This window comes from Muntiacus reevesi, chromosome 3 (assembly GCF_963930625.1).
Source record: "Muntiacus reevesi chromosome 3, mMunRee1.1, whole genome shotgun sequence".
Classification (NCBI taxonomy): Eukaryota; Metazoa; Chordata; class Mammalia; order Artiodactyla; family Cervidae; genus Muntiacus; species Muntiacus reevesi.
This window is the reverse complement of record NC_089251.1, coordinates 11,370,959-11,395,071: the sequence shown is the minus strand read 5'-3', so window position 1 is coordinate 11,395,071 and position 24,113 is coordinate 11,370,959. Positions and strand designations below refer to the sequence as shown.

Below are 24,113 nucleotides of genomic sequence, written 5' to 3'. Positions count from 1 at the left end.
GCTGTGATATACTTAAATGTGTGTTCTATAAATATTTCCAGGTTTCAACTAGCATCTCAGGCATCTAAATTTAACTTATCTAACACATATCTATGAGTAACCTAAATACATATGTATAATGGCTCTTAAGGAGCTTATAATCTAGTCAAGGAGACAAAATCTAATATAAAAGTAAACAGTCAAATATGAGCTACCATGAGGAAACACATGACTAGGTGTCACAGAAATGGTATAAAACAAAATGCGTTTGCAAGTTTGCAAGTTGAAGACTTCATTCTGGGCTAAGGCTGCGGGTCCAATTATCTGTGGACAGTTGGCAGGAAGGCTCTTTTCTAGTCAGCAGCAAAATGAGGGGGAAATGGGACAGTACAATGTATTTTCCATAGACAGGTATTTAATTCAATTTTTAAAACTGTTCCGAATCTAACATCATGTTCGTCCTGCTTTCTTGATGTAAAAATATAATTTCTTTTCAAAAATATTGGTGAGAGGATCATTTTTATGTAGTTCCACAAAACTGGTTTTTCAATTTTTATTGGTAAAAACACTCCAAATATTTGGGAACTGCTGAGTTAGAGCATGGTATGGACCTAACTCCATACCAAATGGTATACACCTAACAGAAGCAGAAGATATAAGAAGAGGTGGTAAGAATACACAGCAGAACTCTACAAAAAAGATCTTCACGATCCAGATAATCACAATGGTGTGATCACTCACCTAGAGCCAGACATCCTGGAATGTGAAGTCAAGTGGGCCTTAGAAAGCATCACTACGAACAAAACTAGTGGAGGTGATGAAATTCCAGTTGAGCTATTTCTTTTTTTTTTTTTTTTTTTTAATATTATTTTATTAGTTGGAGGCCAATCACTTTACAACATTTCAGTGGGTTTTGTCATACATTGACATGAATCAGCCATATAGTTACACGTATTCCCCATCCCGATCCCCCCTCCCACCTCCCTCCCCACCCGACTCCTCAGGGTCCCCCCGGTGCACCAGGCAAGAGCACCTGACTCATGCATCCAACCTGGGCTGGTGGTCCGTTTCACCATAGATAGTATACATGCTGTTCTTTCAAAACATCCCACCCTCACGTTCTCCCCCAGAGTTCAAAAGTCTGTTCTGTACTTCTGTGTCTCTTTTTCTGTTTTGCATATAGGGTTATCGCCACCATCTATCTAAATTCCGTATATATGTGTTAGTATACTGTAATGTTCTTTATCTTTCTGGCTTACTTCACTCTGTATAATGGGCTCCAGTTTCATCCATCTCATTAGAACTGATTCAAATGAATTCTTTTTAATGGCTGAGTAATATTCCATGGTGTATATGTACCACAGCTTCCTTATCCATTCATCTGTTGATGGGCATCTGGGTTGCTTCCATGTCCTGGCTATTATAAACAGTGCTGCGATGAACATTGGGGTGCACGTGTCTCTATCAGATCTGGATTCCTCAGTGTGTATGCCTAGAAGTGGTATTGCTGGGTCATATCAGTTGAGCTATTTCAAATCCTGAAAGATGATGCTGTGAAAGTGCTACACTCAATATGTCAGCAAATTTGGAAAACTCAGCAGTGGCCACAGGACTGGAAAAGGTCACTTTTCATTCCAATCCCTAAGAAAGGCAATCTCAAAGAATGCTCAAACTACCACACAATTGCACTCATCTACACGCTAATAAAGTAATGTTCAAAATTCTCCAAGTCAGGCTTCAGCAATACATGAACCATGAACTTCCAGATGTTCAAGTTGGTTTTAGAAAAGGCAGAAGAACCAGAGATCAAATTGCCAATATCCACTGGATCATCAAAAAAGCAAGAGAGTTCCAGAAAAACATCTATTTCTGCTTTATTGATTACGCCAAAGCCCTTGACTGTGTGGATCACAATAAACTGTAGAAAATTCTGAAAGAGATGGGCATACCAGACCACCTGACTTGCCTCTTGAGAAACCTATATGCAGGTCAGGAAGCAACAGTTAGAACTGGACATGGAACAACAGACTGGTTCCAAATAGGAAAAGGAGTACATCAAGGCTGTATATTGTCAGCCTGCTTATTTAACTTATATGCAGAGTACATCATGAGAAACACTGGGCTGGAAGAAGCACAAGCTGGAACCAAGATTGCCGGGAGAAATATCAATAACCTTAGATATGCAGATGACACCACCCTTATGACAGAGAGTGAAGAGGAACTAAAAAGCCTCTTGATGAAAGTGAAAGAGGAGAGTGAAAAAGTTGGCTTAAAACTCAACATTCACAAAAGGAAGATCATGGCACCCGGTCCCATCACTTCATGGGAAATAGATGGGGAAACAATGGGAAGAGTGACAGACTTTATTTTGGGGGGCTCTAAAATCACTGCAGATGGTGACTGTAGCCATGAGATTAAAAGACGCTTACTCCTTGGAAGGAAAGTTATGACCAACCTAGATAGCATATTAAAAAAGAGACATTACTTGGCCAACAAAGATCCGTCTAGTCAAGGCTATGGTTTTTCCAGTGGTCATGTATGGATGTTAGAGTTGGACTGTGAAGAAAGCTGAGCGCGGAATAACTGATGCTTTTGAACTGTGGTGTTGGAGAAGACTCTTGTGAGTCCTTTGGACTGCAAGGAGATCCAATCAGTCCATCCTAAAGGAGATAAGTCCTGGCTGTTCACTGGAAGGACTGATGCTGAAGCTGAAACTCCAGTACTTTGGCCACCTCATGTGAAGAGTTGACTCATTGGAAAAGACCCTGATGCTGGGAGGGATTGGGGGCAGGAGGAAAAGGGAATGACAGAGGATGACATGGCTGGATGGCATCACCGACTCGATGGGCATGAGTTTGAGTAGACTCCGGGAGTTGGTGATGGACAGGGAGGCCTGGTGTGCTGTGATTCATGGGGTCGCAGAGTCGGACACGACTGAGCGACTGAACTGAACTGAGCTAGAGCATTCAAGAGAAGCATCATAAAGAGGTAGAACCTGAAGTGAACACTGCAGAATGAACAGGATTTAGCTAGTTGGGGAGGAAAGAGATTTTTAATCAAGGGGAAGAGGCTGCACAGAGTACAGAGGTATGAATGTTCATATAAAATTTGAAAAATAAGCAACTAAATCTGATTAAAACTTGGAAAAACTGCAGCTGCAAATTTCATTTCTGGCAATATGACAAGATAAGTACCTTTCTGCACTTTCACTGAAAACAAGTATATATAATGGATTTTTTTTTCATATTCTCAAATAAACACAGTGATGAGCTTACAAGAAAATAAGGAAGATTCAGAAGAAAAACTAAGTGAAGACTGAAACCCAAGAAGGCAATCAAAACACACAAACTAGCTTCCTCCTTGAAGGCATTCACATAGACCCATGCAAGCTTATTCTCCCAGTTTAATGGGTCTCAAGGAATGCAATACAAAACTAAGATTTAACCTAAGTTGGAAAGTGTAATAGATACCCTTCCCTAATAATTTAAAGTAGAACTACAAAGGTGATCAAGATAAGATACCCATCCATACATTCAGGAACACATGCAGGAACTATAGTGAAAACCACTAGTCTCAAAACTTGGCATTAAGAAAGAAAGGAAAATCTTTCTGCTAGTTCAACCACAAGCTGGCTCTCACAGGGATTGCTACAGAATGGTCAAAAACCCTCAACCCTGGAATTTAAGTTAAAATGGTCACAAACTAAAAGTGGCCACAGGACACTAACAAAGAGAATTACAGAATCTTCTCTGGAAAAATTCACTTCAACCTTGGCCTCAAAATAATTTTCACAAAAAGTTCCAGGAATTATGAACTCATGGGCAAAAATTAGAAAACCCTCAGGAAAATAAGCCCATAAGAACTTCAGAAATAAAAGATGGCAGAATCAGACTTTCAGAGACTTCAGATACTTGAATGATAAGTCTGGATAAGCTTAAACGATAAGTTGAAAGAAATAAAAGTGACAAATTAATAAAGAGTAAGAAACTATGACATGATCAAGCAAAATTGAAAAAGAACAAAAAAATTCTCAAAATAAAAGAATAACACAACGCATAGCTTAGAAGCAGAAAAGATACAACCAAAGATAATTTGTCAATATACAAAATTATATAGAATAGTATTCAGAGAAAAAAATATTTTACAAGAAAGCAAAAGACACAGAAGATAGACACAGAAAATAGACACAGAAAATATAAAACTAGTCAGTATTCAAGAGGGGAGAAGAATGGGTTATAACAAATAGCAGGTATTAGAAAACTGGTTTTAACACTATTTACCTTCTCAGGTTCTCCTCTTTGCTTAGTACTGGGTCAGAAAATAGCTGAAAATTGACACAATAGACAATAGAACAGACAATAGACACACATTCACTAAACCCAATTAACGCAATTAACACTACAAGGTCTAGACTATAGGAGCACTTATAGGAAGAGCACAGCAGGACAGGGTTAATAAAACCCCACCTTTTTGACCAGCAGAACAAAAAGGGAGCCCTAGGGAACTGGAGAGAGAGAAGAGAGGAAAGCTCAGAAAAATGACCAATAAAGTTGGCTTTGAACTTCAAGACGCACCTCTGAGTCCATTAACAATGTATGAGGGCTCCAACTGGCCCAAATCCCCATCAACAGTTGATACTGTCAGCCATTCTATTGACTGTTTGGGGGCTTTCTTAATATTGTTTTAATTTGCATTTTCCTAATGATTAATGCTAAGTATTTTTTCATAAGTTTATTTATCTGTATATCTTCTTTGATAACCTTCTTTGATAACATGTCTGCTCAAATCTTTTGCTCATTTTTCTCTTCTGGATTGTGTCATACTGAGTTGTAAGATTCTGTATACTGAGTTTATATATAAATATGTTAGACAATGTTTTATATGAAGGCAACAATGGAAATAGGAAGAACTGATCAAATGTGTGAGTTTTGAGAAGTCTGGCTTGTCTTTTCATTTGCTTAAAGAGTGTCTTTCAATAAGTGAAAGATTTTAAATTTGATGAAATCCAATTTCTCAATTATTCATATATAGTCTGTTTTTCTGTCCTACTCAAGAAGTTTGACAGCACTTTATCAACAGATTGGAGGGATAAGTGATATGTGAGAAATGGAAAAAACTCCCAGATTTCTGCCTTGGATGAATAAATAAATGCAACACCAAACTGACAGTATCTTCTCAAAGGACATTCATAACCCACCATTAATTCAAATCATCTTTGCTGGATTCCTATTTTCCACTGACCTCCCAACAGCATTCTACATTGCTTACCTATGTCTCTTCTTTTCCCCTAAGTTCAAACCTTGAACCTTGTTTTAATATATTCAGTTTGAAAACAACTTCACCTTTCTTATCCATCCAATGATTTCCAAATCTCTACTCTTTCTTTCTGGTAATAGTGGCATCCAACATTTACTGAGGGCCTTACTCTGTGACAGGCACTAAACCTGTCTTCTGAATGCCTACTATATATTTCTCTTCAGTCTATCATTAGTTTACACTCAACCCAATTCATCATTCTTGACCTCAATGCCAGTTCTCCCACCTGACACACCAATTCCTTTCAATGGCACATTGATGCTCCCAAACTGGAAAAAACTGATATTGTCTTTCACTTCAGCTTCTCCTCTCTTCCCAAACTCAATGAATTTAGTAGTTCTCCAACTATGTTACCTGAAACACTGGTGTTTTGGAAAATAGACTAAGGTGTCAAATGTGGCCTTTTCCCAATAAGGATGAAAAAGCTAAAGTAATCTAATTTTAAGTTTTTCTACTGTAAATTTTTCTTAAACCTCTCTCACCTGCTATTTCCTATCTATTCTAAAAAATAATATAAAGTGGTATCTGATTTAGGAAAGAAAAGTGTAGTTTGAAATTTAATATATAAATATTTCACAGTACTCCTCGGAATACCATGATTTGGAGGTACTCCATCACCTGAACATGTTTGAGAACCACTGAACTAATAATGTGCAACTCATATCCCTGCTAATTGTTCTCTCCTGTGCAATATGGAACTTTTTCTATGAGGAAGACAAAACAAGGTGGGAAATGTCAGACCAATTTGGCTTAGAGAAGATTAAGAAATGGGCCATCCGAACACTCTATAAATTTCTTCCTCAATTCTAGCCTATGACTGCCTATTCTCTAGCACCAAAAAGAATAACCAGCTTACGGGCAGAGTAGAAACAACTTTCATTGATCAGTGTCAGAAAGACTAACATTATATACTAGTCACAGCAAATGAGACCCCCAGGATGCACCCTCCAGTTAAATCAGCATATTCTGAATTGTCTTTTTCTGGTAATAATCAGTATTTACTCTAGGGATAAAGCATAACAATCTTAGCCTAAGAAAAATACACACAAGTGTAAAAATTTATAATCCCAAGGGGATTTGCCAAAGCCACATGGTTAAGGGATTATCAGTTATTTGGAACCATCACAAACATAAATAGTTGGAAGTTAAATATATAAAAAGACTACTATTTTATGAATGAAGTACAGTCAACACCAAACTTCTGTGTTACGTTAAACTTTCATTTAATTATTTAGTATTTATTAACTGTGTGCCACACATTGTACAAGTCACTCAAGGTGTAATAGTGAGCAAGACTCTCCCAGCACTTGACTTCATGAAGTTTGCAGGCTACAGGAAGACATTCGAAGGAGAGTCGGCCAAGGCTGATGGGCAGAGTTCCTCCAAGTGTAGCAGAAAGAGTAATGGGGATGCTCAGAGGTTTTTTCCAGAGTTCTATTTGAGCTAAAACCTGAAGAATGATTAAAAGTTAACCCACGCTATGTGCATGTGCGCTCAGAAGTAGGAAGTGAGGAGTGCTATGGATGAGGCTGGGGTCAGACAAGATTGGAGGAAAGGGGACACTCAGAGTCATATATATATATATATATATATATATATATATATATATAGGCTCCAAATCCAGCTCCACTACTCATAACCTGTGTGTTCTGGGCAAACAGCATCTTTGACTTTGAAAGTGAAAGTGTTAGTCACTCAGCAGTGTCCAACTCTTTGCGACTCCATGGACTGTAGCCCTTCAGGCTCCTCTGTCTATAGAGTTCTCCAGGCAAGAAGACTGGAGTGGGTAACCATTCCCTTCTCCAGGGAATCTTCCCAACCCAGGGCTCAAATCTAGGTCTCCTGCATTTCAGGCAAATTCTTTACTGTCTGAGCCACCCGGGAAGCCCCACTTTATTAGTAAAAGGGGGTACTAACAATTCTTATTCGGTATGATTATGGTGAAAAATAAATATACTGAATGCAAAGTTATTAGCTTCCCACTTGTTAACTCTGTGACTTTCGGATACTGGAAGTCTTTTTCATCTGCAAGATGGGGATCATAGAAGTACCTACTCCACCAGGTTGTTAATGAAGGTATTAATAAATTCAAAGATTAAGTGTGAAGATTTAATGACTTAACAAATGTAAAGTACTTAGAGTAAATACTAATGTTCAAAAGAATTCAGTTAATGTTAGTCATTATTTTTATATTAATAAGCAGAGTCAAGATCTCAAAGGGTTTTTTAAGTCATGTGAGGTGTGTGGATTTTAATCTGAAAACACAGGAAGCAACTGAAGGATTTTCAGCAGTGAACTGACATAATCAGATTCGCCCTTTGGAAGACTTACTTTGGATAATGAAACTGGAGAGAGACAAGAGTGGTAGAAAGCATCGGTCAAGACAAGTTACAGTCATTAAGGTAAGAGAGAACGGTGGCCCGGACCAAGAGAGGATAGCAGTGCAGACAGAGACAAGTGCATGAATCAACAAGCTGATGTCTGGATTTAGGATGTGAGACGTCCCTAGCATCTTACTGATCTTTCCTTCCCTCCTACCCTCCATCCACCCACTAGATTCATGAAATTTCTTTCGTTCTCAGTACTTGTGACTCTGTAACTGACTCCCAGACTATACCTAAAGATATAGTTTCTTATGACCTTCAGGTCCAAATTTTAACTGCCCTTGGAGAGCTCCCCACAGACAGTAACCTCACTCAATATAACCAAATCAATCAAACCAATGATTCATTCAATTTCCTTATTTTTAATGCTGGCTCTGCCACCTTTTTCTCAGTTACCCAGGCTACAAATTCTGCAGTCATAATTCATCTGGTCATGAAGACTTTCTGATCTTCTGATACTATGCCTTGGCAATTCTCATTGATACCTGAACTACTAAAAATAAAGGCATATGTGATGCAAAATAAAAGGAAACATCCTAGTATCAGCCCTCATTACCTCTCTTTTAATATAACAGGTTAATTTTTCTTCCCACCTTCAGCCACTTTACCCTTCAATCCTGATTATTATACTCATGGATCACTCACACACACACATGCACACACTGTAATAGGCAGGGGGAGCTACCTGATATCTTGACTTTCTTTTTAAGTAGTTATATTGGTTATAATAATTATACACAAAAAGTACAGTGAGAACAGAGACAAAAATAACTCTAATGGAATACACTCTGGGAATTTTAGTTCTTTTGCATGTTATCAGTTGAAAGTATGAGAGTATCAGGCAGTAAGGGAATAAAATTCTACCTCACTAGTGCAAACACCTGCTAGTCTCTAGAATTCAACTGAGAACAATGAACATGAACCAGTTCTTCAACTACAGACCTGAGAAAGGATCTCACTGTCAGCTGTGGGCATAAAGAACAGTACTCATGGTACCCCATCCATCCCACCTGTGGCAAACAGCAAAACTAGATACAGTCCACCTTGCTCGAAGGCATATGGAAAATAGAACACCTATTATAAATATTGCAAATAGAAAGAGAACATCATCTCATGGAGAACAAATATACTTCTGAAAAAGATTAACATATTTCACGAAAGTGGCATATTTTAATAGAGCAGAAACATGACTTCAACAAAACAGAAACAAGGGAGAGAAAAAGAAGATAAAAAGACAACAAATGAGAGCCTTTTAAATAAGGATGAAGGAAAAGGAGTGACTTCCAAGAAGAATAAAAGAGCATAGTATTAGACACATTACCTATGGTATGTGGTATTCCTGCCAAAATGTTTAAGCATGAACTTTTAACATTAAAACAGATCCCCCCCCCCAAAAAAAAAAACAGATCCCAAATGGAGGACTTTTAAAGAAAACAATGGTCAGGATTCTTTAAAAAGTCAATGTCAGAGAAAAAAAGAAAAAGAGAAAGTAGAAGAACTGTTTTAGATGAAAGGGCACTAGAGACACGACAGTTAAATACAATATATGATCCCTAGCTGGACTCATACTCAAAAATGAAAGGCTGCAAAAGACATTATTGGAACTGGAAGAATTTAAATATAAATTTTATGTTAGATATATTATTGTATGAATGCAAAATCTCTTCATGGTGATAAAAAAAAATGTGGTTTTATAGAAGAATATACTCGTTCTTAGGAGATATAGGCTAAAATATACTAAGAGATAAAACATCATGATGACCATAACTTGAATTGATCAAAAAAATAAAATAATATCTGTGTATATAACAGAGAAGGGGGAGTGAGTATGAATGTGGAAGGTGGAAGGGAGGGATTATCTATCCCCTGATATTATAGGGAAACACAAATAAGCATTTTCCTGTTCTCATTTCTCATTACTTATGAGTAATACCTAATTTTCTTAAATTCAATAGAGACTTCCCTTGCTTATCCAAAAATCAGTAACCACTGATAACTTTTTACACTAAAAAAAAAGAAAAAAGAAAGAAATTTCTTTAACAGTTTTTTAAGATAGTACTCTTTCTCATAAAGCCAGTATAATCTTGATACCAAAATCTAACAAGAACATTACAAAAAAGAAAAATTATAGTCAAAATCTCTCATGACTACAAATGCAAACAAAAAAATAAAATACTAGTTAACTGATTCCAGCAATATGTATAAAAAGGATATCATGACCAAACAGGTTTATCCCAGGAATGCAAAGTTACATATTTGAAAATAAATGTAGTTCACTTCATTAAAAAAGGGGGTTGAAAGGGATCAAAAAATCATCTCAGTAGATGCAGAAAATGCATCTGATAAAACTGAACAGCCATTCATGACGATAGCAACTGGCAACCTGAAACACCAACTGATGAAGACCGAAAAAAAAAAAGAATTCCAACAAAAGTCAGCTCTAACTGAAGGGCCTAAGAAGGGGCCACCTAACAAGTCAAAAAACTTTTAGGAAATAACTACCAAACAATACAGCCAAACACCACAGAAAAACCTGTATGGTCCCACCCTCACTCGAGTTAGCAAAGGACACATAGGGAAGCAACTTAGATTTCTACCTTTGCCAGGCTGTGCTGAAGTATCCCATCCGCCCACCCCCTGCCAGTGTGGTGTTAGAGAAAGTCAACGGAGGGAACCAGGGCTTTCCTTACACCCACTGCACAGCAGCAAGGACTCTCGCAAGGTTTCAGTGGAGACTGTGGAAAGCCTGGACCTCCATACTCAACATGGCAGTAACTGAGGCCATAGCGGGAGCAGCGACAAGGCACCACTGCACCCAGCCAGGCAAATACTGGTGGAGGCCTCCTGGGAACCAGAACTCCCACCTCAGCCCTGCAGTAAAAGGGAATTCTGCACCCTAGGTGTCAATGCAGACTGAACATGAAACCTAGTCATATACCTCAATCTGACAACATGAAGGCAGAGTGCCGTCTTCCCCTTCCGGAGCAGTGTCATAGCGAGCCAGTTAAAGGACAGTGGGAAAATAAACTTCAAAGCTCTGCAGGAAAATTTTCCAACCTAGAACTCTATGACCATACAAACCATCAATCAAGTGTGAAAAAGCAGACTTTTTTCAGACATGAAAAGACTTGCAAGAACTCAAATGCACACTTTTCGCAAGTCCACTTGTGTGATTGCCTCCTATAAAAACTTAAATCTGTCCTCTAGAAAACAAAATAACACAGGGGCCAGGAAATAATGAAGTAGGGGAGTGGTGAAGGGACATTCCAAGATTATAACAACATAGCTGACTTTATACAGATCAACAGGAAGTTAGGAAGAAACCATCAGGAAAAAGGAAGAAAAAAAAAAAGAGCCCATAAAACTGCAAGTATGACTGCAAGTTTGGAAAAAATTAATGATATGGTGAAGTAATGCAAGAGAGGGAAAAAAGGAATTTAAAAACTTGGGGAAGGAGGACGATTTTTTTTAATCAAAATTCAAATATGACTCTTTCCCAGTCTTACTTTCTGGGCTGCAGCAGCAGTGCAGCACATACGGCCAAGTCCAAGAACCACATCACACATAACCAATTACAAAATGGCATCAATAAACCCTAATCACAATGACTTTTTTTTAAGAAGGAGGAACCTAAGTTCCTAAGGATCTTGAACTTTTTCAAGAAACACAAGAATGCTCTAAAGAAGATGCACACCAATAAGACAAAGGCCATCAAAGCCTTTAACAGGCTCAAGATCCTGAAAGGCATCAGCCCTAAAAGCTTGGGAGACAAGCTTTAGCAGTGACACTGCTCTGCTGATCTGGGGCTACCGCAAGGTCAAAGTCAGAAGCCAAGGCTCAGGCTCCCAAAGGTGCCCTAGCCCTCACAAAGGCTGCAAGTAGAGGTTTCAGGTTGCCAATAGGAGGATGGAAGCTTACTCATGTGATGTCTTGGGCTGCTCTTTACAGAAGGCTGTTGTCCCCAAGCTATTTTGTACATGTAAATGTAAAATATACACACATAGCCAGATACAAAACAAATTTAGCATAACTTTAAATTCTAAGTGGATTATAAAAGGTTATATGACCTTGATGTTAAGAACATTCTCTGTCAAATGAGATCATGACAATGCACCAAAAAAAAAGAAAATGTTATTCTGGCACCCTACATGGCCTATGCTAAACAATATTTAAATATTCATAACACAATCTTTAGAGTTAACCTAAAGATAAATAATGGAAAACTTGGTCCTGGTCATGGATCAGAACTAAAATGACCTATCTTTCCCTTAGAAAGTGGGCGTCAAAAGACACTATTGAAAATTAATGGAATAAAAACTATACTACATTAAAATACAATCATTATAAAAATTAGAAATATAGATACAAATATAACAGCAGAAGAGGAAGAGAGACATATTATAAAGGTACTCATCATCTTCCATTTCAGAGGGTCAACAAATACTGTCTAAAGTTAATTTAATTAAAGATAGAGATTTATCTACGGGTTATGGGTTAACCAACAGAAGAACTAAAAATCAGTTAATAGAGGTTGTTTCTGAAGAAGTGCAGTGTAGGGTAAAGAATTATTACTCTTCATCATGAGCTCTTACAAACGATTTGATTTGTTATCACACACATTAACAGCTCTGACTAAACTAATTTTTAAAGTTTGACAAACACATTCTGTTGGTGAAGCTGTAAGGCAACAAGGCACTATCATATGTGGGAATATGAAATGGCTCAAATCTGTGTGGAGGAGAATTTGACACTTTTTACTAAAGTTTTATTATACTACTTTACAATTTTTTTTTTAATATTTATTTATTTGGTCGTAGGTGCAGAAAGTGGGATCTTCTTAGTTGCAACATGTGAACTCTTAGTTAGTGGCATTTGGGATCTGGTTCCTTGACCACAGATCAAACCCAGGCCCCCTGCACTGGCAGCAAAGAGTCTCAGCTATTGGACCACCAGAGAAGTTCTTTTATAATTTTACTAAAGTAAATTTACTCCTTGACCCAGCAATACCACTTCTAAAAATCTATCCCAATGATATAATGGTAGAAATACAAAAAGGGACATACACAAGACTATTTATTACAGCATCATTTATAATAGCACTGGGAGCAACCTAAATGAGCATCAGCGTGAGACTGGTTGAAAAACCCATGACCATCCATCCACTGGAGTACTATGCTGTCCCTACAGAGAAATGAGAATGACCTCTATATACTATTAAAAGTTAACTCTTGACAGGGAATAAAATGAGAAAAGTAAAGGAGAAAAAAGTGTACATAGAATACTATAATTTGTCTGAGAGTTGTTGAGGGGAGGGAATATATTGATGTATTTACCTTTTTTCTAACAAAATTTAAAAAAAAATTTTTTTTAACTAGCAACCTACAGAGGGAAGAAACAGGGTGAGGTGTGGAGGATAGACATTAGACTTTTCTAAATATACCTTTTTTGCAGATTTGGCTCTGAAACCATGGAAGTATTTTATGTAATTATAAAACAAAATTATTTTTTAAAAGCAATCCCAAAAGATCAAAAGGAAAAAAAAACAACTATGAATTGAGTTGGTGACACAAACACTGAGAAAGAAATCATTTCTAGTGGTTTCACAACAGTAAATTGACTATACAATCCTAGTCCACATATATTCTAAGGACAAAAAGAATCACCAAATTGAAAAAACACACCTGTCTTCAGTACGTACTGTTGGTAATGTTGGTACTGCTGTTGAGTTTCGTGGATATGGTGGGATAAAGCAAAAAGAGTACTTCTGTTGGCATCACTGGAAATCAGAACTTTTGATATGAGTGATAAGAGATTCATATGTAAGAATAATGAGGTTAAGTTAAAATGCATTAGTCTTGAGTTGTAAATATCAATATGAACATGTGATATAGTTTACCTTAAAAATACACACATAACACACACACAACTTTCTAGTTCCGATTCCTGGAGGAGCCCAGAAATAATGACTGACCTAGTAGGGGAAAAAAAAAAAGTTCTAAAACCTAGACTGAAATCTCTAACACCACCTCCCACCAAAAAGAAGCAAGACTCCTTAGAGAAACAGCAGAAAACAGGTCTGGAGCAGGAAACATACAAGATGAACCTGGAACATCTAGGTCATCACACCAAAAGGCAAGGGAGCTATTAAAAACTACTGGGATTCTGTTAAAAGGACTCTAGACGTTAACCTGAAGAAGCTTCCACTAGACAAAAATAGGGCAAATTAACATCCATGAGGATAACTACAGTAAAGTGAAATATAGCAAACAGGTTTAAATCTATTAATATGTGTTTAAAGTGATACTCAGAAAGAAAAAAATCAGTCACCCTGGGAAAATGCTAGAAAACAGTTTGAAAAATGAACAAAATGAATCAAATATTTATTATGCCTTTCCCATATGAACTGCACCTCAGGGTGACCAAAAAGTTGATATGCAGTTTTTCTTTACAGAAGTATTCTAGTTAATATTAAGAAGAAATGATGAAAGTAAAATCATTTTATAACCTCTAATAAATTAATGGATCAAAAAGAGATAGCCAGATATAATTTTGCTTCAATATAATCAAGGACTAGAAGGTGGAGAAGAGTTATGGTCAGTTATCTATAAATGGAACTAAGAAAGCCATAAATTATTAAGTGCTGAAACTAAGTGATGAGCATTTGGGGACTCATTACACTATTCTCTCTGCTTTCATAATGTTTCAATTTTTCCAAAATAAAAGATGATAAATAATTTTAAGTATTCAGAAAAAAAGGAATGAAGTTATATTTAAAAGAGTAGAAGCGAACAGTGATACCATCTAAATAGATGAACATAAATGGAGTAAATCTTTTCTAAAACTGAATAAAATTTTCAATTACTGATGAGAGAGGAGGCACAAAATATTCTTAAATGTTATTATAATTTTAATTATTTGTATGCTCATCTTGTCTCTGAGTAGACTTAAAAGTTTTTCTCCCAACCAGTAAGAGGACTAGCGCTTTGCATATACCAGGATCACAAACCTTCAAATAAATTCAGTAAAATATACGACACATCATCCTAACACACTCAAAGAAAAACCAAATACTTAGTCTTTAAAAAAAAAAGCTATAAAAAGGAACACCTGCTTTGAGAATTTTTTTTTAACTTCAGATTGCTCAGACAAGTATGTCCCATTCACTCCAAACAATATTAATGAGAGCTGCCATCAGGTGGCTCAGTGATAAAGGATCTGCCTGCCAATGCAGGAGACTTGGGTTGGATCCCTCAGTCGAGGAGATGCCCTGGAGAAGAAAATGGCAACCCACTGCAGTTTTCTTACCTGGGAAATCCCATGGACAGAGCTAGTGTGCTACAGTCCATGGGGTCGCAAGAAACAGATATGACTTAGCGACTACACAACATTTACTAAACAGCTAACTAAACAGCTATTTTTCTGCTGAAAGTGTTAGTCGTCCAGTCGTGTTTGACTCTTTGAGACACCAGGGAGACAGTCCACCAGGCTCTGTCCTTGGAATTCTCCAGGCAAGAATACTGGAGTGGGTAGCTAATCCTCAGGACAACTCTAAAGGTAGATTTATTAGCTTCCTTTCAAAATTAAAAAATCTGAGGCTCAGAAACTTAGAACTCAGATGGTGATTGTGAGTGCTTGTGGGAACTCAAACCGAGGGTCTCCGAGGCCCACACTGCCCTCACTCCTATCAGGCCCTGGAGTACAGTAACTATATACTTGGAATGAAACAGTATCTTTACCAAGATTGGTTTCCTTCCTCCTATTTATTCACACAGCCGAGGCGAGATCAATGCAACATCCCTGAAACCTTTCCTGTGGCTAAAGTAAATTCAAAAGTTTGTTTTTTCTCTCTTCCTAAAACCTAAGGTGGACAGATTTTCCCTCAGCAACCCAGGCAAGCCCACTTGAAGTCTTACTCATCTAACCAAGCACATGCATTCACTCTGGCACCCTTAAAGATTTCTTTTTTTCTCACCACAGACTAAAATGCCTTCTCCCAATTTTAACTTTTCACTTTTCCTCAGAAAAGCAAACATATTATATAACCAGTGCTCACCTTCCAAACACTCATTGAAACCCTGGCAAGTCGTCTTTGATTCTTCTCTCGCCTCTTGTAACTTGTCACCAAGTCTTGTCAATTCTACCTAAAATCTCTCTCAAAGTTGTCCTTTTTCTTTCAAAAACTAAAACCTCACTTCAGGCCTTGATTTTCTGCCATATAAACTAAACACAGTTCTATAAACCAGGGGTCTCCAATTTTTTTCCATGCATTCTTCCCTATGGGTAAAAAATCTTGAGCATACATCTATGTATTTTTATAAATTATAAGAACGCCTTACTATACAAATCTATAGTATATTATTAGAAAACACAGAAACAGAAACTTTGAAAGTTATGAAAGTCAAAGTGAAACTGAAAGTCACTCAGTCGTGTCCGACTCTTTGCGACCCCATGGACTGTACAGTTTAATTCTCCAGGCCAGACTACTGGAGTAGATAACCTTTCCCTTCTCCAGGGGACCTTCCCAACCAGGGACCAAATCCAGGTCTACCACCTTGCAGGCATACTCTTTACCAGCTAAGCCACAGGGGAAGCCTAAGAATACAGGAACGCGTAGCCTATCCCTTCTCCAGCAGATCTTCTGGACCCAGGAATCAAACCCGGGTCTTCTGCATTGCAGGTGGATTCTTTACCAACTGAGCTAGCAGAGAAGCCCTTTGAAGTTGATATAGAAACAAATATAGATTCTAACATGTTCTTTTCACACCACAGTGGATCATGCTGCACAAGACTGAGATATTGCTGTTCTAAACTACTGCTGCCAAAGTAATATTCCTAAAAACCCAAATCTGATCATATTACATTCCCAACTCAATCCTTCAATAGCATCAGGTCGCAGTGGCACAAACCTGCTTTTTCAACTTTATCACCTATAATCTTTATGAATTCTGCATTCTGCAGAATACTAAACGTATTCTGCATTTCAGCTACACCTGTAATCTCCCTATGTCTTTTAAAAACACAATTCATCTGGAATGTCCTTATGCTTAATGTATACAACAGTATCTCTAGGAGAAAAATACATTCTAAATGTCATAACCAAATTAATTACAAGTGAACTTTGGGGATATAACCTATCCCTTTGTGGATATAACGCATATGTTTTCTTATTTCCTTTATTTGGTTCCTTTTCAAGTCCAAAATACTTGGAAAGAATGGATATGGATTCCAACTAAAGTAGGGCCAACTTTACTTTGTTTCCTTTGGTTTATTTTTCTTCATTGTTTATCTTTCCATTTCTCAACAAAATCCTTTTAACCAAAAAGGATATTTCAAATCCAGAGATTAGTTCCTGCTAGAGCCAGGTAAAAAACTAAACTTTGCAACTCAAAATAAGAATTCCAGCTGGAGAAATGTTGTATGACATGCCTTATATGTGGATTCTAAAAAGAAATGATACAGATGAACTTACAAAACAGAAAGACACTCACAGACTTAGAGAACAAATTTATGGTTGCCAGTGAGAGGGACAGAGGAAAGAAATAGTTAGGGAGTTTGGGATGGACGTGTACACTCTGCTATATCTAAAATGAATAACCAACAAGGACCTACTATATAGCCCAGGGAACTCTGCTTAAAGTTACATGGCAGCCTGAATGGGAGGGGAGTTTAGGAGAATGGATACATGTGTATGTATGGCTGAGTACCTTCACTGTTCACCTGAAAGTATCACATTGTACCCCAAAATAAACTAAAAAGTTTCGGAAAAAAAAAAGTTTAAAACCCTTTTGTGGGGTTTTTGGCCACAAAAGGAATTTCAGCTGGGCCCTTACACACAAATTTAACAGTCTGGAAAAAAAACTTTTTCCTACAGCAATACTTTGCCTGTTTTAACCTTCCTGTCTGCTGTGCAAACCCCTCCAAGTTGATGGCAGTGGCTCAGACTAGAATAATGGAGTTGCAGCAAAACGTTTTCCAGAAGTCATGAAAATTCAAGGGACTACCTCTGGGTGCTAATAATGGAGAACTCAGTCTCTAGGAAGACTTTTAAAGTTTTTTTTTTTTTAACGTGTAACATTTGTAAAAGTCTTTATTGCACCTGTTACAATCCTGTTTCTGTTTCATGTTTGGGATTTTAGGCCATAAGGCATGTGGAAAAGCTCCCCAACCAGGAATCGAACCTGCACCCCCTGCACTGGAAGGCAAAGTCTTAAGCCTGGACCACCAGGGAAGCCCCTCTAGCAAGACTTTTGTTCCACCACCCCAAGTCTTTGTACTCTCTGCTATGGAGACTGAAAGGGGAGCACCGTGGTGGAGAGAGGAAAGAGAAGAAGTGTTAGAGGGCCCTGGAGAGGAAGTCACATTTCCTACTCTTATCCCACAGAAGGAAGATATGTCAGCTGTGCTACACAAAGAAGCCAGTCTGTGGTGCATTTTGGTAGTGGAATCCTTTAACAGGCTGTTCAAATAAAGCCCAGAGCAGAGCAATCTTAAAAAGCCAAAGCTGATTCTCTGTATCAGAAAACAATGATGGGCTTATCCCCACTTTCCAGTCATATAACTTCCCCTGTTCTTCCTTCAGAAACCCCCCCTCCCCTTCTCCAAATCTCACTTTTCTTTCAGTTCCAGTTTCACCCTCTTCTGAGAAACCTATTTTGGTCTACTCTGATCTTTCGTTTTCTACACAATTCTTGAGGGCCAAATCATAACCACAATGAGACACTACTTTACACAAAGAGGTGCAACTGCTTTGGAAAACAGTTTAACAGTTTCTTAAAAAGAGTTACCATATGATCTAGCAATTCCACTCCCAGGTATATACCCAAGAGAAATGAAAACATATGTCCACACAAAATGTTCACAGCAACATTATTCATAACAGTGAAAAAGTGGAAACAACCCAAATACCTAACAACTGATGAATGGATGAATAAAATGTGCTTTATCCATACAATAAAATATTATTCAACAACAAAAAGTAATGGAATATTCACATATAATATGGATAAAGTTGGGAACCATTATGTTTAATGAAAGACAAAGAATTATATATGATTCCATTTATATGGCAATGCCTAAAATTGACAAATCCATAGCAACTATAAATAGATCAGTGATTGCCTAGGGCTAAGAGGGTTTGGGGGGAACAGGAAGTGACCACTAATGTATATGGAGTTTCCTTCTGGAGTGATGAAAATGTTCTGGGACTTGGATAGTGGTATTTGTAAGTATACTGAAAACCATTTAATTATATACTATAAAAGAATAAGCTTTATAGTATGTGAATTATATCTTAATAAAGTTGTTTGCAGATTACTGCAGCCTACAGGTAGGCCCTGCTCAGGGCCCCAGCCTCCCTGCCACCAGTCACTACCTAAACCCACTATCAGCTCCTGATAATGCCTAAGGCTTTCTTGCCTCAAGGTGGGCATATGCTCTTCTCTGTCTGGAATGCAGTCTTGTGAGTCTCTTTACATGACTAATGACTTATCAACTGAAAAATCATCTCCACAGTAAGCTCTTCCTCACTGTGCTTCAGTCACTCAGTCATGTCCAACTCTTTGTGACCCTATAGAATGTAGCAAGCCGGGCTCCTCTGTCCATGGGATTCGCCAGGCAAGAATACTGGAGTGGGTCACCATTTCCTCCTCCAGGGTATCTTCCCAACCTGGGAACTGAACCCGTGGCTCTTGCATCTCCTGCACTGTAGGCAGATTATTTACCTCTGAGCCACTGGGGAAACCCCTCTCCCTCACTCAGTTCAGTTGCTCAGTTATGTCTTTGCGACCCCATGGACTGCAGCACGCCAGGCTTTCCTGTCCATCATTAACTCCCAGATTTTGCTACCAGGCACATAACATAGTACTTCCACCAATTATAATAACAATGATGAATATAACAAGTGTGTGACATTCTTCTTAGTGAGATAGTAAGTAAATGAATGAATGGATAAATTTCTTGGTTACCAACCTCAAAAAGGTCATGGTATGACAGGGACAGAAGACAGGTATACAGGCTAATGAAGAATAAACACCACCACAAAGTCAAATCGGCTGTCCTGTTCTGACCCAATGCCTTCAAATCTTTGAGTATGCTTTTCTCCAAGACCATAAATGTCAGGCTTCTTCAAACTCACTTAGAGTACTTCCTTCGATTACTTACAATCCACTTCCTGCCCTTGGTGCCTGGAAACAATTTCTAGGATGTCACCACAAACAATATTAAAACTGCCACAGTTTCCTGCTGTGTGTCTACATTATCAGTTAAATTGCTTTGTGTTAACCACATTCCAGTCCACTGGGATCACTCAAACACTAAATAAGATTTAAAGATACCTGTCGAAGGTTGCCAGTTACTGTTGCTCCTTTTATCTCTCTAGATAAATAAATATCTGCTCAGGTTTAAGGTTAGGAGCTTCTCAGAATGCTACCTGTACACCGGTGACCTTTCCTTTCATCCAAGTGGATATCTGAGGCAAATCAAGGTTCCTTTACTAAAATGAGGATGAACTATAAACATTCTTCAGAAAAAAAAAGAAATTGCTGCCTAGACCAGGACAATTCAGCTTAAAAGCTTATAAACAGCCTTCCTCCTCAAGAGTTCAAATTGCAAATTGTTACTTTTTAACTCTACATTCATCTAGGAGTCTTTAGCTAGGATCATAATTCAGATCCCAACATATTTCATAAATGCATTCCATAAATTCTTCCTAAACAACCTGATGTACTAGGTACTGGGTCTAACACAAGGAACTCAAAACAAATAAGAAAGTCCCTGCTGTCAACGAAGTTTACGTTGGGCTTAGTATAGGAGACACACAAGGAACTAAAGTTAGTGTTGTGACAGTGATAAATATGGAGGGGGGGGGTCATAGAAACAGATGAAGGACAGCTGACCTAAGTAGGGGAAAGGGTGCACAGATGAAGGACACCTGGCCCAGGCTGAAAAGAGGTAGGTGCAGAGAACTGGCATCAGGGCTGGCATCCAATCTAAGGCCTACAAACCCCAATTCTCTCATTTAAAAAATGGCTAATAGTACCTACATCATTGGGCAATTGTGAGGATTTGATGAAATGGTTCACATAAAGCATTACTACTATACCTGACACAGAGATTACGCTCCACCACCTTAACTTGAAAGTCTGATCAAGCACTAAATCTCAATACCTGTGCCTAGCAACTCACCTGCTTTAATAATCATATAACAGACACCAGCTTCACAATTACACACAGTATTGTTTTCAATCAACTTTCTTGTTTTAATGAGAGAGTGCTGAGTCCTGTTCTGCATGTTCGAAGTCTAATACATAGCTCTTCAAAACCCTTCTTCTCCATCACCTGAAACACACAGCTCTCTGACATTTCTGGTATAAAATAAAGCAGTTTTCTTAGTCTTTTGATAGAAAAAAGTATAAAAGAAACTAACAATTACTCAGTTTTTACTATGGGTCCAGCAGTCATGTTGATACTGTATTTATTGCTCATTATGACTCTGTAATATACAGCCTTCCTCATTCCTTACTACCTCAGGGTAACTGAGGGAGAAAGATGTTATCTGTACAAAGTTTCATAGTCAGCAGACAGAAGTGGAATCTAAATCCAAATCTGATTCCATATTTTTAGCCTGACTGGACCGACCACACAGTATCAGAGATGAGGAAAAAGCACAGGGAGCCTGCTTGGAGGGGCCCCCAAGCTCTCTTCCTCCACCCCCAAGACTGTCCTACACAATGCAGCCTGCACACTCAGGCTTCACCTCAGCCAGGTGAATATCTTGAGCTCAGTCTGTTATTTCCTGTCTGGATGGAATCGATGGTCAATAGTAACCAAAGCCCTGTTTCCTCCAAAAACTAGAGAGGCACCTAAGAAAACCATTTCCTCACCACTTGTCCATCCTCGTTCCTACTTATAGGCAGAAGCTTTATAGTCGACAGTCATCATAAATCAGAACTACTTTTCATAATTTCTCTCTTCATATTCTCTTTCAGCCTACCTCACAGGTGAAACTAACATATTTCCCATGTCTAAGTTTTTACCACCAACCAATCTAGTTTCAATATCAAAAAGGCTATTCTTTATACTAATTTCACACCTAATAGAATTTCACGCATAAGTTCTCTTGCCCAAGCACTCAGATAGAGAGAGATGGGTTGCACAAAACACTGTGGAGAAATGTTTTTGTCAACCTGCAATGTTCAAGAGCAAGACAGACCTGATGCCCAGTCATCTGAACTTCCACTTGGATTTTCATGCTGAGTCTGACACTGACATGCCTCATATCTGGCAAGTTTCTGAACTACTCTGTAACAAGAAGGGCAAGCATCCTCACAAGGATACCCTGCAACTCTAAGGTGGCTTTTGTAAAGTGTTTCTAAGTGCTATTGAAATCCAAGTTTACAACACTTGCTTGGAAGCAGGAGCTAAACTTGGAGTGCCTCTTTAATCCCAATGCTTCACTACGGGTCTTTTTACCTCCCAAGCTTCTTAAGCCTATTTGGAGCATGCTTCTTTCCCCGCCTCATTTCCACAAAAATCAAGAATTACCAGTGTACTCATCCAACTCTTCCATTTTTATTATCATAATAAGCAAACTTTTCTAGTCTCAGGGCTGCTGCAACCTGTTAGATGCATCTGGTGAATGGAGAACTAAACGAGTCAGGAGACTACAAGGCAGGCCAAAGGTCACACTGCATGGACACCGACTGAACAAGACATGCAGTACTTGAATAATTACTAGTTTCACCCTTAAGGCCCTTCCCCTTTCAAACTTCCCTAGCAAAATTCTCAAAATGCTGAAGTAAACACATTCTTCAGACTTTCTTGTAAGCAGGTTTAAAGTATTCTTTGAAAGCTGTTTTAAGGAAAAGCCTGCACTGTTAACTTTGTTTTTAAGTGCCCTTAAACAATTCTATTACTCATAGAGAAAAAGTGAACATTTGTTAGTGATTAGAGATAAGGCATCTCGTGTTCTGGAACTGAGGAAGGGAGAGGCCGAAAAGACCTGACTGGGAGCGGAGATACAGTCCGAAGCAACACACCCAACAGAGACCGCATAAAAGTTGCACTTTCCAAAGTCAACTTCTACGTCTAGAAAGAAGGCAACAGTGTTTCAATGGGTTCTGAAGTCAGATGTATCAACATTTTCCCCAGAAAACTAACCCCTCACCAGGGACTCCAGATGAATGAATGAGTGAGGGAATTTGCCAGATTGGATTACAAAACCTTTCCAACAATTATCAAGATCAGGTGCTCGGTTACAGCACAGGGGTATCTTCCCTCACAGCCTCTGGCCTTGCTGTGGGGAGACTTGCATAGATAGGAGGGGGAGACAGGAGGAGAGAGAAAAGGGCCTTCTTCCTCCCCAGGTCATCCAGACCTTAAGTCCTTGAGGGGCCCCTCCTCTGAAAATCTTTCACGACTTTTATGCCCCACCCCCCGCCCCCACCATAGGCCTTAAGCAGCCAAGCTGCCACCTCAGGACTGCCCAACTCTCAGGGGCGCTCCAAACACCCATTTGGCGAGTTGCTTCTGGAGATTTCTCGCCCTCCCCCCAACAGTTGTGTGACCATTTTCAGAGGCTCTCTGTAGCCCCGGGGAGGAGGCCACCTTATAATCAGCTGTTCCCGCCCTCAGGTGAGGAGGGGACACCTGACCACCGGCGCCCTTCCACCCCGCGCGCACCCCGCCCCCGCGCCTCCTTGGATCGTCATGGCAACAGTCCCCCTCCCCGCATGACGCCAGCACGCGGGGAGCCCCTGGGGTCCCGGCAACAAGTCCCCCGCGCGGCCCGAGGCCTGCAGCCCTTGCCCGGCCTCGCCGCCCCTCGCCCGGCCCGGCTCCGCCCAGGCCGACCACACTCACTTGATCCTGGAGCCCATGATCCCCCGGCCTCCTCATGGGCCCGCGGGCCCCGTTCGGCGCTGCGCTGCGCTGCCCGCCCGCCTGCGGCCGACCGGCCTCCCTCCGGCGCTCTCCCCGCCCCTTCCTCCCTTCCCTCAGGCTGAGCCCGCCCGCTCGAGTCTCGCTCCCCCGCCGCCGCCGCCTCCCGGGGTTAATGCACTCGCTTCAGCCGGGCGAACGCCATGGTCGCCGGCGCGCGTGCCCGGCGCGCGTCACCCCCTCCGCCTCTCACACCGCCGCCCCCTCCCGCCCGCGCCGCCGCCGCCGCCGCCGCCCGCGGGGGCTGCCGGGAACTGTAGTCGGCTCATGGGAGGCGGGGCGCGTGAGCCCGGAGGGGTTAGAGGGGAACCGCGCGTCAGGAGCTCGGGGCATGGTGCCTTCCGGGTGATGGCCCCTAAAGACCTTCCCTCCCACTGTTCTCCTGTAGAAACCAACACCTGCAACCCCTCCAAAAATGATGTTTATCCCATAGAGACCCTCAAGCTACCATTCCTGTCTTGTGGAGTGCTCCCATCCAGTAGCTCTGGCTTAGAGGTA

The 24,113-nt window shown here is 39.7% G+C and overlaps 1 protein-coding gene across 7 annotated transcripts in view; it reads right to left on the bottom strand.

Moving 5' to 3' along the window:
- The window catches only part of DENND1A (DENN domain containing 1A), a 522,551-nt gene extending 498,812 nt beyond the window's left edge, over positions 1-23,739 (bottom strand). For 3 of the 7 annotated variants that reach the window (XM_065928480.1, XM_065928483.1, XM_065928482.1), the window contains exon 1: positions 23,538-23,738. In XM_065928480.1, coding sequence (XP_065784552.1) covers positions 23,538-23,554 — 17 coding nt within the window. In that variant the 5' untranslated portion in view covers positions 23,555-23,738. Of the gene's footprint in view, positions 1-23,537 lie in introns of all 7 variants that reach the window. The other 4 variants (XM_065928485.1, XM_065928484.1, XM_065928486.1 and 1 more) reach the window with 2 other exon arrangements.
- Positions 23,740-24,113: the final 374 nt, after the last annotated feature.